At 49.9% G+C, this 19,183-nt stretch overlaps 2 protein-coding genes across 3 annotated transcripts; one reads left to right on the plus strand and one right to left on the minus strand.

The window, feature by feature from the left end:
* Positions 1-566: 566 nt before the first annotated feature.
* rps27a (ribosomal protein S27a) lies at positions 567-2,332 on the plus strand. The gene is made up of 6 exons (XM_076046280.1): positions 567-649; positions 762-826; positions 1,253-1,307; positions 1,736-1,821; positions 1,911-2,042; positions 2,145-2,332. The coding sequence occupies exons 2-6, from the start codon at positions 779-781 to the stop codon at positions 2,292-2,294; spliced, it is 471 nt and encodes a 156-aa protein (XP_075902395.1). The 5' UTR covers positions 567-649; positions 762-778; the 3' UTR covers positions 2,295-2,332.
* A 1,753-nt stretch (positions 2,333-4,085) lies between these two features.
* Positions 4,086-18,457, minus strand: bmpr1aa (bone morphogenetic protein receptor, type IAa). 2 transcript variants are annotated; one of them, XM_076046277.1, is made up of 13 exons: positions 18,123-18,457; positions 13,732-13,819; positions 10,752-11,023; positions 8,466-8,628; positions 8,261-8,363; positions 7,964-8,063; positions 7,702-7,793; positions 7,377-7,508; positions 7,048-7,240; positions 6,459-6,756; positions 6,041-6,216; positions 5,567-5,697; positions 4,086-5,473 (listed from the first exon to the last, which is right to left on the minus strand). In XM_076046277.1, the coding sequence occupies exons 3-13, from the start codon at positions 10,816-10,818 to the stop codon at positions 5,348-5,350; spliced, it is 1,581 nt and encodes a 526-aa protein (XP_075902392.1). In that variant the 5' UTR covers positions 10,819-11,023; positions 13,732-13,819; positions 18,123-18,457; the 3' UTR covers positions 4,086-5,347. The 2 variants fall into 2 exon arrangements, with proteins under 2 accessions (XP_075902392.1, XP_075902393.1); XM_076046278.1 differs by lacking the exon at positions 18,123-18,457 and adding an exon at positions 18,033-18,106.
* Between the last annotated feature and the right edge of the window lie 726 nt (positions 18,458-19,183).

Here is a 19,183-nt window from a genome sequence, read left to right on the forward strand (position 1 = left end):
CTAGACAGACTGCAGGAGATAGTTTGGAGATGATCGAGGCCTGCAGAAATATCTCTGACCTCAGATGCATAGAGTGAACTCTCTGTCCTCACTGTCTGTGATGGAAACTGTCCCGGTCACTGTCGGCTCAAGAGCTGAGTCACCGACTGCGTCAGTCTCGTCAGTCCTGCTATTGCACTATTGCATCGTCATCAGTTTACTTTCATATCTGTCTGTTTAAGAGGCCCTGTCTGCTGCTGATAACGACAACAAATGTAATTTACCAAAACCAGAATTGAAAAGAGGTACGACCACAAATGGAAGATGAACACTGGTTTGACATTCTTCCTAAACTTGTCAGAAATTACAGAGAAAACATAAAAGTTACTGATGGAAAAAAAAATGTGCATGATTGTTGCTACTTAACTGGTGCGTCTAAAAGTGAATCTGAATATAAAGTGTTCACGAAAAATCCAGGAACCCAAAAAATGAACTGTGTCGTTTTCTACGGCCATTGCAAGCAACACATCGTGACTGCCGGATTTTTAATTTTATTTTTGGTCAGGCAAACAGTACGGGCACCCAAATCCCCTGCAAACACGGGCCGAAAACCCCGTGTCTCCCTCCGAAAGCCCTCTTCTCATGTTCCGCCATTAGGAGTGAGCCTGTGGTAAGATCGCGCTCTGAGTTTTTAACCGTTTTATCCCAAAATAAACGAATTTTAAACTCTGGGTTTTCGGCTGCGGTGTCACTTCTAACTCTGTCGTGTGTCTTGTGTGAAGGTGGGACAAACGCCAGGATGCAGATCTTTGTCAAAACCCTCACGGGGAAGACCATAACCCTAGAGGTAGGTGAACAGAGCCGGGCCGGGCCGAGCCGACTGTGATGGAGGAACGTGGCCGCAGTTAGCACGAATCCAAGTCGGTTTCTTGTCTAACTGGGCCGATATTTTAAACTTATGAACCCGTTCAGCATGTAACAATGAGCTGGATTTGTCGGACTCCTGGTGTAAAGTGCGCGTCTCATCGCGTTGCTTGCGATGACTAAGTGGCTAAGCTAACTGCTAGCCAGTCACCAAAAGCGCCGTTGACACGTGCATGTGAATGCGGTCCTGCAGAATGTCGTTACAAATTTATTTATACATCACTAGTAATGTCCAGAACCGAACCCCGAACCGTTTGTTAAAGTTTCTTCGACCTGCCGAGTTGATTCGTGGTTCGGGCCGGAAGAACGCATCGGGCTCATCGTCCGTCTTGTCCCGTCTTGTTTCCAGGTTGAACCTTCGGATACCATCGAAAATGTCAAGGCTAAAATTCAGGACAAGGAGGGTGAGTATGTAGTTGTGGTTGTTGTGTAGTTGCTCTGCCGGCTGACGTCTTATTGTGTGCGTTTGACACCAATGTATCTTTCAAGACATTGATCATTCATATTAATTCATTATAACAAATAAATCTTTTTTTTTTCCTTTTTTAAAAAATTAAAATAATTACGCAATATTGTTGATGAAACTTTTTACTTTGTTGCGTCCACTTACTGCTTACCCAAATGTGACCATGTGGTGGCGGTGGTGCCTTTTAAAAAAAGCCTGTTTGTGAGGCTCATCACTCCTGAAGAATTGTCTCTGTATTCTGAGTAACATTCAGTATGCAGATGTTCCTACCGTTGGTCCTGCCGGGGCTGCTGAGGGTAGTTCAGTGAGCAGCAGCAAAGGTTTTGACTGGTTTGGATGCTGATGAGATGCTGTCACTGCCTGCAGGTATCCCTCCTGACCAGCAGAGGCTGATCTTCGCTGGGAAGCAGCTGGAGGATGGACGCACACTGTCCGACTACAACATCCAGAAGGTGAGCTGTCCTCACTCTGCTGTTGCTGCTGGAGTCCATGGGCTCGTGCTGGTCTCCTGAACGTGGTCTCCTTCCTCCATGTGCTGCAGGAGTCTACGCTCCACCTGGTGCTGCGGCTGCGTGGTGGTGCCAAGAAAAGGAAGAAGAAGTCCTACACCACCCCCAAGAAGAACAGCCACAAGAGGAAGAAGGTTAAGCTGGCTGTGCTCAAATACTACAAGGTAGAAATCTGGCCACAGAATCACATGACCAGTCGCTGTTGGGTTTATTTTTTTTACGGGTCAGCTGACCTGCAGCCGCAACCTTCTCTTCTCCTCTCGCAGGTCGACGAGAACGGCAAAATCCACCGGCTGAGGCGCGAGTGTCCCGCTGACGAGTGCGGCGCCGGCGTGTTCATGGCAAGCCACTTTGACCGCCACTACTGCGGCAAGTGCTGCCTGACCTACTGCTTCAACAAGCCGGAGGACAAGTAGACTGACTGGCTGTTCAATAAATGTAACATTTGACACAACCCCCCACTGTCTGCTATGGTTCTTCTTCCAACTAACCAGCTCATCACGGAAACTTGTTTATGTAGATACAAACCCAAAACTGGACACTGGTGGGCAAACTTTCTGACTGGTGGGGCCAACATGGGTTCTAAAATCTGACATAGGGGGAGCAGCAGATGGAATGTTTTGGTGACCCACCGCATAGGAGGGAAAATATATCATGGGATATGTAGAAAGCCTGTGGCTTTAATGTTAACTGAAAATGAGCCAAAGCGAAGTTGCTAGAAAAATCAATGTTTTTGAAGCCCTACAATATTTAGCTATTTTTTGGAGTGATTCTTAGAACACGGAACAAATGCAGCCATTTTATGACTTACTGACTTGAGGTAATTTCTTCAATTTCAGTGGGCCAATTAAAAAGATTAACGGGCCGTAGTTTGCCAATGCCTGGAATACACCATGAGGAGATCTGCTCCTGTTTTCTTAACTCAAGAACTGAATGTTAACCAGTTGGTTTCAATGCCTCCTGCGGTTCGAAGTGAAGTCTGGATTTATCCAGTAGGTGGTGCTGTGTTGGGTGAAAGCAGGGGGTCGCCAACCTCTTTGAACCTGCGGGCTGTTTCATTGGTCATGAAGGGCATCAAGTTAGCTTCACTCTACTTAAATATACTTTTTCGGTTATATATTGTTAATGATGCTAATCTATGTGAAGATACCGATTCTCAATAATGATCACAGATGACTTAATAAGGTTGGATAAAATTGAATTCCAGACACGTTGTGCTATTTTCAAACAGGCCTGCGGGCGACTTCTGTCGACCACCTCGTGGTGACCCCTGACTTAAAGGAACCTCATTTATGGGTTAATTCAAACCATAAATACCACAAACGAAGGCACACGAGGGAAAAGCGGGGTTTGTGTACTAAAATAAGGTTATTTACTTTAAAAATCGTTACATTGGACAGAGTACAGTTTTCATTTTCTTGGTAAACTCATAAGGCACCGGGACAGGATGCTGTACAATACAAGACAGACTCACAGACTGGACATATTAGAGATTATTCCTATGAAGGCTAAAACTTCTCACATATTACAGAGAAAACACTAAAAGTTACTGCGTTTAAATAGCGACGGGACGAACAGAAGACGGTTCGTCCCACAGCAGCGGCCGAGTTGAGCACAAAGAGCTGGAGGAGGAGTACGGAAGCGCATTGCATTCACTGGATAAAACAAATTTAGGCACCTTGTGTCATCATGATGAGAAAAGACCTCAGAATTATGAGATAAAATAAAGGAAATGTTAGTAAATCCTTTCTAATCAGTGGCCAATGATGGCGCTACTGCAGTTAATCTGCCGTTCTACATTCTCAGTTTGAGACACTGGAAAATACTTGGCATTTCTTAAAACTGAGGCTGGTGTTATTATTAGTATGTCAACACTGCGCAGGCATCTCTAATGGCTGGGACTGTTCAGGCGGAAGGCCCAGCCAGTCGGACGTGCTGGATGTGGCTCTCTGTCTGCAGGAGCAGTTCAATCAACACGGGACGCTTCATGGATACAAATTCATGCATTTGAAATGCATCCGATCTGAGTTTTTTTTTCATCCAGTGAACGCAATGCTCCTTCTATAGAGGGGAAATTTCAAATAAAAAATAAAATAATGTCTGTGGATCCAGCAGGTGAGTGAGCGGCAGGCTGAGCATTTCCTCCCGCTGCAGCTCTTTGTGCTAAGCTAACTGCTCTCTGGACTGGTTTTTCTCTCCCCCCCCCCCCCCCCATAAAACTCTGATAGCTTCTTCAATTCAACATCATATAGACAAAAAAAACAGAGAGAGACGGAAAAAAAAAGAAGTGAAAAACAAAAGTCAGAAACAATCTGATTGGACAGCTCTGGACTGCTGGAAGTGGGAGGAGCCCATATCAAAAGTGGCAGCGCAAGTCCCAACACGCACACTCGCTCGTTAGGCAGTTTATTTTTTTACTGCCGTCGGGCTTTATTGGCTCCGTCCACTGGCGATTTCTGATTGGCCCGTCGAGGGGGAGAATGGGGAGGGGCAGCCCTGGTGGACAGTAGACAGACAGGACGGGGGAGGCCTGGATGGGGAGGGGGAGTCTCTCTTCCCATGAGGTGTCAGGTGACCCACACATTTTTATTTACATCAACATCATCATCGTACCTTGCAGTTTTATTTCAGACGGCAGGAAGTTAGTCAGTCAGTCAGTCGGTCAATCAGTCAGCCAGTCCTGAACAGGAAGTTGTCAAGTCAACGTTGGCATCGGGAGGGTTTGACATGAGTAGAGGGAGGGACGGAGGGAGGGGCCTCAAGAGAAAAAAAAAAAAAAACAATGAAAAAAAAGAGAAAAAAAGCCTCCCCACCGCCCCTCCTCCTCCTCCTTCCTGTACCAACCACAGGAAGTCGTCGTCAGAAATCATCATCATCATCATCATCATCATCATCATGTTTGGCTTTCACAGAAAGCGTCAAACGTGGCAGCGTCACTTCCTGCGTGTCACCAGTAGGGGAGCAGGTGGTGGGGAAGGGGGAGGAGGAGCAGGAAGGGGAGGAGCCTGTGTGTGTGTGTGTCTGTCCCAGTCTGGGGGAGACGCAACATGAAGCCCTGAGGAGGGTCCTTCTGCCCTCCTCCTGCCACCTCCTCCTCCAAAGGAGGTAGAGGACGTGGAGGTGGTGGTGGAGGCGGAGGAGGAGGAGGAGGGTCTTCCCAGGTTAGGGAAGGAGGAGGAGGGAAGACCCTCCTCCTCCTCCTCCTCCTCCTCCTCCTCTTCCTCCTCCTACCTACAGGGGGAGGAGGTGGCAAAGGGTATAGAGGAGGGAGGAGGATTTTCTCCTAGTCCTCCTCTTCCTCCTCCACTCCTTCCCCTGTGAGGAGGAGGGTCCTCCCGTCCACCTCACACCTCCTCCTCAATGAGGGGGAGGGGCCCGGGGTCTTGGTGCGAATCCAGCAGTGGAGGGATGAGGAGCAGGAGGAGGAGGAGGAGGAGGAGGAGGAGGAGGTGCAGGGGGAGGGAGGAGCTCAGATCTTGATGTCCTGGGACTCCACCATCTTGGCCAGCGTCTTCTTCACCCTCAGGATTGTGAGGCGGGAAGCCGGGTTGTGAGACCAGCACTCTGACATCAGCTTCAGCATGGCCCGCAGGCACTGAGGGCACACACACACAGAAACACAGTGAGCCATGGCTGGAGTGTGGGGGGTTAAGGGTTGGAGATGCGTGTGTGTGTGTAGATCCTTCACCTCGTCACTGTTCCAGCGGTTGGACACGGTGGGCCGCAGCCCCTTCACACAGACCACCTCCAGCATGTCTTCATAGGACGGCTCTGACGGGACCATCTCGTAGTAGGGCAGCTGGTAGTCCTCCACCATGCCTGACACACACACACACACACACACACACACACACACACACACACACACACACACACACACACACACACACACACACACACACACCACACACACACACACACACACAGTGTCATGTTACGTTTCATCAGACACATCATTGACTGTGCAGTGACCACTTGCCTCCAGAAGGGGGAGCCATATATTAAAATAAAAAACTTGCGCTTTTAGTTTCCACACCAGATCAACAGCAACCAATCACAGTGCAGCTTCAAACCCAGAAGCCAAAGCCAGGAGTGTGAATCCAAGGACCAAACCTGGTGTGTGTGTGTATGTGTGTGTGTGTGTGTGTGTGTGTGTGTGTACCTCCAGTCACACAGCGACGGGCCATCTCCCAGATGACGAGGCCGTAGCTGTAGATGTCGGCCATGATGTAGGCCTGGAAGTGGTTCTTGTTGAGCGACTCGTCCAGAACCTCTGGAGCCATGTAGCGCCGCGTGCCCACCCTGGTGCTGAGGGGGACGTCCACCTCGTTGGTGTCGCTACAGCAACACAATCAGAACCCGGCGGGGGGAGAGGGTTGGTGGTTAGACCCATCACGTTCAGTCATGACAACGGGTCAGGAAGCAGAATTAATAATGTGTGCATCTATACATGGTCACATTATAGTGTACACACACACACACACACACACACACACACACACACACACACACACACACACACACACACACACACACACACACACACACACACACACACACACACGACGTCAGCGCTTCACCTGTTGAACTTGACGGCCAGGCCCAGGTCGGCGATGCAGCAGGTGCCGTTCTTCTTGATCAGGATGTTCTTGCTCTTGAGGTCGCGGTGGGCGATGGCCGGCTTGCCCTGCGTGCCATAGATCTCTGTGTGCAGGTGGCACAGGCCGCACGCCGCCGAGTAGGCCAGCCGCAGCAGCGCCGCCGTGTCCAGCGTGCTCAGCTTGAGGAAGTCGCACAGCGAGCCGCTCTCGTGGTAGTCGGTGATGAGGAAGAGCTGCGTGAAGGCGCCCGTGCCCTTGATATCGGCCGCGATGAAGCCTGTAAAAAAAGGAGTAGGAGGTGGCGGTGGTTTAGATTCATGGTCTGAACTTCTGGGCCAACGTGGATATTTATTGAAGGAAATCTTCCTCCAGGTAGAACAGTGAACCTTTTTACATGGACCCCAAACACATTTTGCTAAAAAAAAAAAAAAAAAAAAAAAAAAAAAAAAAAATCCTGATTGGCACCTCAAAAAAAAAAAAATCTACTTGAGTACACAAAGTATTTGTATTCAGATGCTTCCCCACCACCACCACCACCTCTATGTCAGGAGGAAGCGTGCGGACGCACCCAGGATGTTGTCGTGTCTCATCAGCACAGTCTGGTAGATCTCCGTCTCTCGGAACCAGCTGGCCTCCTCGCGGGTGAAGAACACCTTGACGGCCACCTTCTCGCCACGCCAGCGGCCCAGCCACACCTCGCCGTAGCGCCCCTTCCCGATCTGACGCACCATCTGGATCTGCTTGGCGATGGTCCGCTGGACCTGAGGAGAACACCGATCACCGTCACGAGAACGTCAATCGTCGCGGACCACGTCCATAAATCCCCCGGAGAAACACACGAGGAGGGGAAGGAAGGAAGGAAGGAAGGAAGGATGGACGGAGCCGATGAGGTCCTACCAGCAGAGGGAGCCCCGAGCCGCTGCCAGAGCTCTGCGATTGGTGGATGAGGTCTTTGAGCGACTCTCCGACAGGGATGAACACTTCCTGGTCCAGGTTCTTGTGGTAGCGCCGACGTTCACTCTGCCACTTGTACCTGACAGACAGACAGAAGGACAGTCAGTCAGTCAGACAGACAGACAGGGGGAGGGGGAGGGAGGGAGGGACGGAGGGACGGACAGACAGAGGGAGAGGGACAGACAGACAGAGGGAAAGACAGAGGGACAGACAGATGAATGGGGGTTTGCTGAGGCCACCATGAGTCCAGGTGTTGTTGCAGCTCCAGGTACCTGTAGTAACAGACGACCGTCACGCACACCAGCGTGCAGCAGCAGACCGTCATCGAGATGATGAAGGCCAGCAGGTGGGAGCTCTCCCCTGTAGAGACACACACACACACACACACACACACACACACACACACACACACACACACACACACACACACACACACACACACACACACACACACACACACACCATTAGATGAGGTATGCAGCCTGTTGGGTGGGTCAGACAGACAGACACGGTCAGACTCAGTGCAGTACCGGTGGGGGCCAGCGGGGGCAGTGTGGGCTGCAGGTCTCTGTTGCAGAAGTCGGTGTTGCAGCACTCAATGGTCCGTCTGGTCTGAGCGTTGGGGGAGTCCTGTGCACCAGACAGCCAATCAGAGCCCTCCGTTAGCTCTGAGTGTGCGTGTGTGTGTGTGTGTGTATATACTGTATGTATATATACATATATAGACACATATATGTATCACATATATATATATATATATATATTGTCATGTATATGTACATAATATGATGTATATATGTTGTGTGTGTGTGTGTGTTTGTCTCTACCTTGCACTGGAAGTGAGACCCTTCGTACTTCATGCAACCTGACATGAGGACGGCCTCGCCGTGCTCGTCCTCCTCGATGATGGCGAAGCACTGGCCGTTGGTCCTGGAGGGGGGTGGGGTTAGAGTGGGGGTGAGGGGGATTGAGGAGGGTCACTTTCTGTTTGTGGCCGTGTGCTCCCGGCGGCTGATTGGCTGCTGGACTCACTGGCAGGTGCTATTGGTGGCGTCCTCAGGGCAGTGACCCGAGCAGTAGCAACTGAGGAAGCGGGCGGCGTCCTCGGGCGCCACCGTCGAGTCCTCGCCAGGGCGGCGGGCCTCAGGTTTCACCCCGGTGCCCTGCAGGACGTGGTCCGGGTTCTGACCTGCAGCTGGACGGACAGGACGAACAGCCAGACAGAACCACGGTCAGACAGTAATATTAATCAATAATCAATCAGCTGTACTCCTGCTTCCACACGAGGAGGGGGCGCTAGAGTCAAACTATCTCCTCCTCCTCGTCGATACATGTGATCTGTGTGGTCACGTGATCAACTCCTGCAGAGGAGGAGGTGTGCCAGATACAGTGTTGGACATAAGGCTCCAGGACGTAGGTGGTCAAACTCTGGCCTATGGACCAAATTGGGCCAGCAGCATAAATACAGTCGGCCCGAGAGGTCAATACTAAATCAGTACTAGAGCTGTACCGGAAAATGTTTACTGTTGAAATTTAAATCAGAAGGCTGCGAATAAAAAAAGAGCCACAAGATTTTTATTTCTATTTTATTTAGATAATTTTCTTTAATTGCAATATTAAGTTATTCATTGTATAGTACTCATTAAGAACATAAAAACTCATTTGAGGTCCATGTAAAAAGGTTCACTGTTCTATCTGGTGGAAGATTTATTTTTTCCAATAAATACCAATGTTGGCCCGGGACTTTTTAAATTTGGGCTCCACTGTGTGTTTGAGTGGGACTCCTCCAATCCAGGAGTTAGACGGAGCCGGGGGAAGCAGCTATGACTGGGTTCCTCGACGGAACAAAGAGCAGAAGCAGAAAAATTCAGGAGGTGGAAAATAAAATCTTCCCGTCATCATCAGCAGGCCTGCCTGTGTGTGTGTGTGTGTGTGTGTGTGTGTGTGTGTGTGTGTGTGTGTGTGTGTGTGTGTGTGTGTGTGTGTGTGTGTGTGTGCACGCGCGCGCACTCCCTCCACATGTGTGGTTAATTTCGCTGCAGTCAGAGTGGAGACTGAGGTCTGGCAGAGAGCACTCTGGGTAATCAGACGCCCGCCCTCCCTCCCTCCATGTGCTCTTAAAGGGACAGCGCAGCCTCCACGGTGAAAAAGCAGTGAAAGTGTTGCGGACAGGAAGAGCGCCTCCTTGGGGGGAGGTGGGGGACTGATGGATATTTCCGGAGAACAATGGCTTGTTTGGGGGAGTGTAGCGCCACCGACAGCTCATACAGAGACATACAGGAAGTGGTTGGTGTGTAGAAAGGAAGGGAGAGCGGCAACAATCGGCTCAACAGCTTCCTGCAGGAGGGTGAGCCAGACACTGAGCTGCGAGTGAACACACACACACACACACACACACACACACACACACACACACACACACACACACACACACACACACACACACACACACACACACACACACACACACACACACACTCCTCAAAGTGGGCGGAGCCTGAGGAGAATCAGACCAGACCATCACTGCTAAAGTGTGTGTGTGTGTTGAAGACTTCCTGTGTGGGAACTAACCATGGGTGTAGTGTTATAAGAACTGGATATCGGACTGGCAAATTGTTTTCCCCCAGTGGTCACTTGAGGTACTGCAGCTAAAAACCCATACGGCACCAAATTACATTTTTACCCACTTTAGACGGCAACACAAAAAGAAAAACTTGTTAAAAAAAAAAACCAGCCGACAGGATGATTGTGACCAGAAACGAGGTTCATAATAAATCTTTACATTTTTAGATTTTGAAGTAATGTATTTGTAATTTTTCCAAAAATAAATAAAGGCCAGAAAATGGGACAGGAAAGAGCGTCCCAGTGTAACGTCACCGTGTGCTGCTTATGCAAAAATAAAATTTCAAATTAAAGAAAAAAAATTTCAACAGGAAGCTTTTTCCATTGGCTGATAATAAATGTAAAAATAAAATAACAATAAACCAATGAAATAATAATAATATTCCTCAATGAACGTCCTGTCCTAATTGACGCGTCAAAATGCTGCCGTAGCATTCTGGGATTTGTAGTATTATCGGTTCATGTGCGGGCCAGCAGCTCTAGTAGTGATTTTGTATTGGCCTCATGGGCTAAATATAATGACACTGCAGGCCAAATTTGGCCCGCAAGCCAGAGTTTGACACCTATGAGTTGTGCAACACCATTGAAGGCTGCCATATTGGCTCCTAGGAAGCTCGGAACTATAACACCCTGAGTCTGCGAACTGATAATAACTGTGCAATACACGACCTGTCCAGCAGGGGGTGTGTCACCTACCGTGGGCTCGGAGGGTCAGCAGCAGGGCGGCGGCCACCACGAGCAGACACGGCGGTAGAGCCGCCATCCTGCAGCAGCACTGGGGCGTCTCTGGACCAGGACCAGGTCTGGGTTCAGGAGGGGGGCTCTATGACTGAGGTCCTGGGTCAGCAGGTGGGTGGGGTGGAGGATGGTCAGCTGACTCCGGTGGTGGGGAGTTGAAGGTGGGAGGGGCAACGGTCACAGCAGCAGCAGCCTGTCGTCGTTCTCACCAGATCTCCGGTTCCAAAACCCTGCAGAGACACCAGAGGACCAGCTGGGTTAGCTCCGCCCACTCCACCTCACAGGCCCCGCCCACTGCCATCACAGGCCTAGCCTTCCCTACCCCTCCACTCCCAGGACATCAGCCGCTGACCCGCCGGCCCACAACCAATTAGCGTGTGTGTGGCTCAGTGTCTTGTCACTTTTCATTTTTCTGGGGGGACAAAGAGGGTCCGACCTGTGACCCACTTTTCACACCGAGGAGGCCGAACTCTCTCTCCCTCTTTCTCACACACACACACGCACGCACGCACGCACACACACACACACACACACACACACACACACACACACACACACACACACACACACACACACACACACACACACACACACACACACACACACGACAAGTCATGGCAGGATCAGGTAGGACGAGGACCATCTGATATGAAGCTCCTGGGCAGGAAGTTGCCCGCACCCCCCCCCCCGAACACACACACACACACACACACACACACACACACACACACACACACACACACACACACACACACACTACCCCCACCCCCTCCCCCCAGCCTTCATCCCCCACAACACGACACATCCACTTCCTTTTGAAAATAACAAGCGACGACTCAACAACACACACACAACTCAGTCAGCAGCAGTTTTCAGTCCTTCATATCATCGCCAACCATATGAGTTTTCACACAAGCATTCTTCAGGAACAGCTGGTAACATGAGCTGTGTGTGTGTGTGTGTGTGTGTGCGACCCCCTGGATGGCTGCTGCAGCGACGGTGCCAGACATTGATAATGAAGCCTTAATGCGCCTCACTTCCTGCTGCTGTGAAGTGGGAGGAGCCCTGAGGCCGTCTCCTGATACGCTCATTACTGGAGGAAGCCTTCAAATATGCATGAAATTCATTCACATTATCTAAACTACAGCAAAAACACATGGAACATGACAGCCACTAGTTTACAGAGGCGGAGCTTCACAACCATGATGGAACCTGGACCGTCCATTTAAAGCAGTGTGGGCAAACTACGGCCTGGGGCCTTATGCAGCCCGTTTTGCTTCCTAATCCGGCCCACCGAACTTGAAGAAATGATATTAATAGTCAGTAAGTCAAGAACAGCTGGATTCCATCCATTTTTCCCATGGGGCTTCAAAGACACTGATTTTGTTGTAACTTTGCTTTGGTTCATTTCCAGTTGACATTAAAGCAACATGTTTTCTACATATCCCATGATATATTTTTTCCTCCTATGAGGTGGGTCACCCAAACGCTCCATCCATTTGCTGCTGCTCCTCCCCCTCTGTCACATTTAAGAAGCCATTGTGAGCTCACTAGTCAAAGAGTTTTGCCCACCCCTGGTTTAGAAACACGGATCAGATCTCCAGACTAACCCCAGGACTCCTCCAGGTCAGCAGCCCCAAGGGGCCCCGAGAGTCTGGCAGCAGCAGCAGCAGCAGCAGCAGACCACCTCCTCCTCCTCCTCCTCCACCTCCTCTGCCTCCAGACTCTCTGGCTCCAGCCTCATTGTTTTGCTCCGCTGCTCTGCTCCTCGGCCTGGCAGCCCCAAACATTAGCATAAGAAAAACCAAGATGCTGTAGAAGGCCCTGCCTGAGTAGGCCACGCCCACCCTGGACCACAGCAGCACAAGGAGCAGGCCACGCCCACTCCCTTACCTCCTCTCACTCCTGGACCCTCAGCTTTTGTACTACTACGACTTTACTATCATCATATTGAGACTAATATTAAGGGCTCTAATGCAGCATCCTAAGAGTTCTGCAGCTGGTGGGTTTCCTCATGTGGTGCTTTAGAAACACAACAGACTTGTGTTTGTTGTTTGTGTTTGGGAGTGTGTGTAGGTGGGTTGACACCTGGCCAACTTCCTGTTGTGTGTGAAGACTCTGATCTGATCTGAACTGACAACATCCAGCACGTGAAGTTATAAAGCTGCACGACGACTGAACATCATCGTCAAGGCAACACACACGCACGCATGTACACGTACGCATACATACACACAAAACCAGCAGTGTGACCGTGCAACGCAGGCGGCCCAGTTGAACCAGCAGCTGTCAATCATTTAGAACTCAGCCAAGGTGGCTGCACTGGTTTCATCCCAGTGTAAAGCAAATCAGAGTTCTCGCACCCAGTGTGCGTGTGTGTGTGTGTGTATGTGGTCCTACTGCAATGTGGTTGCACTCAGCAGCTCACAGTGTGTGTGTGTGTGTGTGTGTGTGTGTGTGTTAAGTCGCAGGAAAAAGCCAAAATATACCAAACTCAACAACATTAGAATCAGTAACAGATGAGTTTGACTGTTCGGCGACGCCGAGGCCATTTTACATTTCCCAGAATGCATCACACCCTCAAGCGGTCTGTAGAGCCGTCCAATCAGGCAGTGCAGCAGTGAACACACACACACACACACACACACACACACACACACACACACACACACACACACAATCAAACTAGGCAACAGCTAAAATTACCCAATCACAACGGCCTGCAATTAAAAGAGGCAGGAAGCCTCTTGATTGGCTGCCTCTGCTGTACCCTCAGCAGCCCCCTCCCCTCTCAGGGTCAAAGATTAATCTCCTTAAAGACCAGAGCTGTGCAACTCATTTCACAGTAACCAGCAATCTTCATAAAATAATCTTTGTTTATGTTGTGAGTCTGTGAGTGAGTGTGTGTATGTGTGAGTCTGCGCGTGTGTGTGTGTACCTGACTGTGGGTTACATGGTACAACAGTGTGTGTGTCCTCACACGGCTCCATGGGAAACGTAGGCAGATCCAGGTGCAGCCGATTGACCTGTCGGACAGACAAACAGAGGTTATGGACACGTGAGGACACACACACACACACACACACACACACACACACACACACACACACACACACACACACACACACACACACACACACACACACACACACTTTACTGGCGCTTTCCATCAGACAGACGAGCAGCAGGTCTGCTGTCAGAGGACAGCCAGCGACATTTCCCAGAGTCCTCTGACAGTGTGTGTGTGTGTGCGCACTGCAACACAGCCAGCAGCTGTTTGGAGGCAACCTAATCACTGCATGACTGCGTGTTCCTCTCACACAAACCACCAGGCCCCTACCCCACCCGTTCCTGCTCCAAACCGATCAAAACCACTTCCTGTTTGAGCCAGAAGTGACCGACTGCAACAGCGACAGTCCGAGCAGGGTTGACGAACAGCTGTGAAAGCAGTCACCTGATGTCAGGAGGGAGGGAGGAAGCACGCACACACACCTATGAGAGGGTCGGGGGGGGTCAGAGGTCATGATTGAGATCAAACAGATCAGTGCAACAATCAGGATGGAGGATTACTGGAATAAAACTAATCCCGCTGAGGAATGAGGAATCATGAAGAACTAAGAGGAACCAGGTGGAGCCTAGAGGAACCTGGAGGAACCAGGAGGAACTACTTCTATATGGTGAAGCATCCAGTCAACCAAATTTGGTAACACACACACACACACACACACACACACACACACACACACACACACACACACACACACACACACACACACGTTCCTCAACTCTCTAGGAACGTAGCCCCACCCACCACAGCGTCACATGACCACTCACTCACTCCCAACACAGTGTGTGTGACACAACACTGCTGAGTGTGTGTGTCTGTTGTGTTGTGTTGTGTTGTGCTGTGCTGTGGTGCAGCTGTGGCGCAGCAGTGGAAGGACACCAAGCAGCCGCCCAGTTGAATTATTTACAGCATGGATCGATCTGTACAGTCACAGGACGAGCGGAGCCTCAACGGCAGGCCGACGACCTTCAGCGGCGAGGACAAGGTCAAGACCGCAACCTTGCAGAGAGGACGTGAAGTTCTCGTATCGACGGGATGACAGCAGAAGCAGCAGCAGCAGCGCATTTAGCCCTCTGCTGACAGCTTTCCTCAGTGAAGCCCTCTGTGACATCACAGAGGGGACTGAATTGTCGAACTGAGTGTTTGAGCCCCAGAGAGACGACAGGAGAGGGAAAAGTATGGAAGAGTCAATTCAATTCTGATCAGTCGTTGATCAGCGACCTTTGAACTCCCAGTGCGGTGAGCAGAAAAGGTTTCCATCAGATTTTCAGCTAATAAGGCAAACTACCAAACTACAGCCGCTGGGTGTCCACTCTCAGACAGACACATGAAGCTGGACCTGTCCCACCAGGTCCTGGTCCTGGTCTCCCTCAAGGTCAAATTCAGGAGGGAAAAACTGCTGGGTGGAGAACATGTGCAGGGTGGAGGAGGTGAAGAATCGTCCCTCTGTGTTGCTCTCCTCCCTTTTACTGCCTTTATTTATCTGCAGCGAGGAGGTTGGACGTATGGAGGGAGGGAGGAGGTGGGGGAGGGGAGGAGAGGAGAGAGGGGGAGGGAGGGCTGCATGTTTTCCTTCCCTGCTCAGCCACTCCGTCTCCAGGCTGCCAGGGGGGAGAAAAAGGTGGAGGAGGGAGGGAGGGAGGGAGGCAGACGGAGGAGAGCCGCTGGAAACGTGAAATCTGATCCCCTTCCTTACCTCCTCCTCCTCCTCCTCCACTGCCACCTCGCCAGAGAGCCTCCGACAGTAATCTGATCCTCCGCCTCCCAGTCTGGAGGCATGGGGGAGGGGGAGGTCCTTCCCAGGAGGGAGGAAGAAGAGAAGAGATGGAGGCAGGAGCAGGAGAAGAGAAGAGAAGAGAAGAAAAGAAAAGGAAAGGATAGAAGGTGAGGACGGACACGTCTGTCAAACACGTGAAGGTTCCTCCTGGTTCTAATAAAGAATGAAAGAGGCGGCAGGATGGAGAGAAGCAGAACCAGATGGAGGAAATCAAAGAAGGAATAGAAGAAAGAAGTCATGTGACTGAAGAAGGTCTGAGAACGCCATCGACTTCTGGAAGCTGCAGAGGCCAAACACCTGAGGTGGAGGAGCTGGACCTCGCAGCTCTGCTGATTGGCTGGTGCAGATTGGAGTTAGCGTGCTGCTGGCTAGCTAAACTAAGCTAAGCTAGCACCTTCACGCGGAAGCGTGGACGCACGGTGATGACATCATCATCGAGGCGGTGTGACGTTTGGAGGTCGACTTTCATTCCGACTGTTATTTCAGTCACACAGTCGCCTGTGGAATGTACAGCTGTCTCACACACACACATACACACACACAAACTTTCATTGCTCGAAGCCCCTCCCCCTCCTCTCTCACCGACTACAGGTTTAGCCCTGTTATGTTTGTGAGCACCAAACACACTACTGACACACACACACACGAACATACAACTTCTTCTTCTTCTCCTCTGAACCGGACCAATCAGCTGCCTGCATCTGTCAGCACGCACACACACACACACACACACACACACACACACACACACACACACACACACACACACACACACACACACACACACACACACAGATTGTATCAGACTGGTGCCTTCAGCCATAGACATAAAGAATCTTGGCTGTTTGACTCAAGGAACGTTCCACCACCCTGAAGGACTGTGGGAAAAATCTGGGCCACCAGATCGTCAACACGCAGCCTTCAGAGGGCGACGCTATTGGCGCCGAGTCCACCAAACTTTCATCCACTGGTGTGTTTATACTGACTTTCACACTGACAAGACAGCGACGGGTAACTACACTAAACTAAACTGGCCACGACGGTTCACTACACTGGACTGGTTAGTCGAGGCTGTGATCCTGCTGATCACAGAGCGGGAACGTGTTACAAAAATAAATGGTTTATTTAAAACGGAGGGTTTATTTCTTTTTTTTCCCGAAAGAAGACAAAACGAAAAATCTATGTACATGTGTACATTTACAAACAGGTGGAAAAGAAGGTTTGCTTTCCACACCCCACAAATGAGAAACTCTTGTTGCTATGGAGTGATATAGGTAGTTTACCGTCAAGTGATGTTCACTTGGTTTTTTCAAAATAAATACTCCTGAAACTGTCCAATCATTATTGATTATGAATGAATCTGTGTTTTGTTAACTTCTGTTAACGCTCAAACTAAGTGAAGGCTATTGAACACAGGAGGGCAAGCAGACCTCCAACACCTCTGTTGTTGTTTTGCTGCTGCCAAGGTGTCCCCGATTTGGACTCCCGACACAAATATTAAAGGATCTCGTTTATACGACGACGACGACAACAACCACAAAAACTGAGACGACGACAACAACAACCACGATACACTTGACTGAAACCAGGATTCAAATGTGAAAACGGATAGGAAACACAGATTCCCCCCCCCCCCCCTTTGACTGTTAAATCAGAGGCAGTTAGCCGACGAGGCTAACTGCATTAGCAAACAAACAAGTTTCGACGGGAAGCACACAACTATGTTTAAAAAACAGACACATTTATATTTCAGATTCGTTCAAAGGAAAATAAATTATTTTCTGACGTCGACAAGTCTCAAAGTTTGAAAGGGGGGAGCGATTGCGATTAGTGTTTACCTCGATTACCTAAAGTTTCACAAAACAATCGAAATGGACGCAAACGTCTCACATTCAAAAAGGATTTGTTTCTTGTGTTTTTGAGACTTCGACATAAACCTCACGTTGTTTTCAAAGTTTAGCGACAAGCGGTGGGAACTTAGGTTAGCTAACGCGGCTAACGAGCGATCAACAATGGCTAAAAATATTCAAAGTGTTCCAGCAAAAACAAGAGAAAATGTGACTGAAGTCGCTTTTAAGTGTGACGGTTCAGACGTATGTGTGCTAAATCGAGTTTATAACCGTGAAATAAATCACTTTGCGCCGCAGAAGCGACGAAATGAACTTTTTTCCACGACAGCAAGTCGGATGGCTCCGTCTACCTCCTGACGTCCTCTCACAAAACAAATCTCTTCGCCGAACGCAGAATTTTTTTGATGATTAATCTCATACCCAGGTCCCTAAAATATACACCAACAGCCTCTGAAGCGTCATAACTATTTTTTAACACACCGAGTCAAAAACCACACACACGCAATTTACGTCTCGTCGCGCCGTCAACCACGAAACATTTCTACCTCAAACGCTGTCGTCGCAGCACATAGACGGAGCCCAACAGTCGGAGCGCAGGTTGGAAGTTTTTCTGGCTGTGTTCGATTCAGGCTCACCTTTCTCCTCCTCCTCCTCCTCCTCCTTCTTCTTCTTCACCTCCTCCTCCACCACCTCCCGCTCTTCTCCTTTTGTTTCGCCGAATCTCTCCCGCCGACTTTGCGCAGCTTTCCACTTTATTTCGCACTCCCGCTCCACGTCGGTATCTCCATCCAGACGGAGGGCGGCGGTGGAAGAAGTACCGGTTCGCTCTTGCTCTGCTTCGGGATCTGGTACTCGGCGTCGCGCTCGTCGGCTCGTCGCTCTGCGGTCGGTGGGGCCGCTTTGATGATGGACGGGAGCGAATACCGATCCCTCGAAGATCGTCTCTGAGGAAGCAGACCTCCGACTACAGCTCGGCTTCTTCGACGACTTGGCTTCCAAGTCCGATGCGGCGGCGGCTCGTTGACGCAGCCGCAGTGCGTATGTGCATGTGCGTGGCTCCACCGAATACAAAAATCCATCCATCCGTCTTCTATGCCCGGTTTCTGCTGCACTCACAGGGTTGGCGGGACTCTGCTGGAGCCTGCCACAGCTGTCAGGGGTTCGAAAGGAGAGTTACACCCTGGACAGGTCGCCCTGTTCATCACAAGGCAACATAGAAAGACCGACATACGACCATTCAAACTCACAAACACACACCTATGGACAATTTCGAGTTCCCAATTCATCTGACATGCCCACGCAGACACAGGGAGAACATGCAAAACTCCACACAGAAAGGCCCCCTGGCCGGGGGTTGGACCCACAACCTTCTTGCTTATGATGCAACAGTACGAACACTGCACCACTGTGTCTGTCGCCTGAATACAAAAATAAACACATGTAACATATATAGCCATCAGATTTGAGAAGAGTAGATGAACATCTCCTTTTCTCAGTCACCAAGTTGGCATTTAACTTAAAGTCCATGACTTGCTATTTTTGGTGCACATCTAAAATAGTTAAACGCTCAATTTCTTTATTTCAATTTCTTTGTTCATGTAAATTCAGAGTTCCTGTAACATTGTTAACTTGAAAAAACAATCTGTTTTTTGTTCTTCTTCCCCTTTTAAATATTAATACATGTCATAAACACACA

Source organism: Nelusetta ayraudi, unplaced genomic scaffold, assembly GCF_046127955.1.
Source record: "Nelusetta ayraudi isolate G7.1 ecotype Tasmania unplaced genomic scaffold, CSIRO-AGI_Nayr_v1 ptg000089l, whole genome shotgun sequence".
In the NCBI taxonomy this organism is placed as follows: Eukaryota; Metazoa; Chordata; class Actinopteri; order Tetraodontiformes; family Monacanthidae; genus Nelusetta; species Nelusetta ayraudi.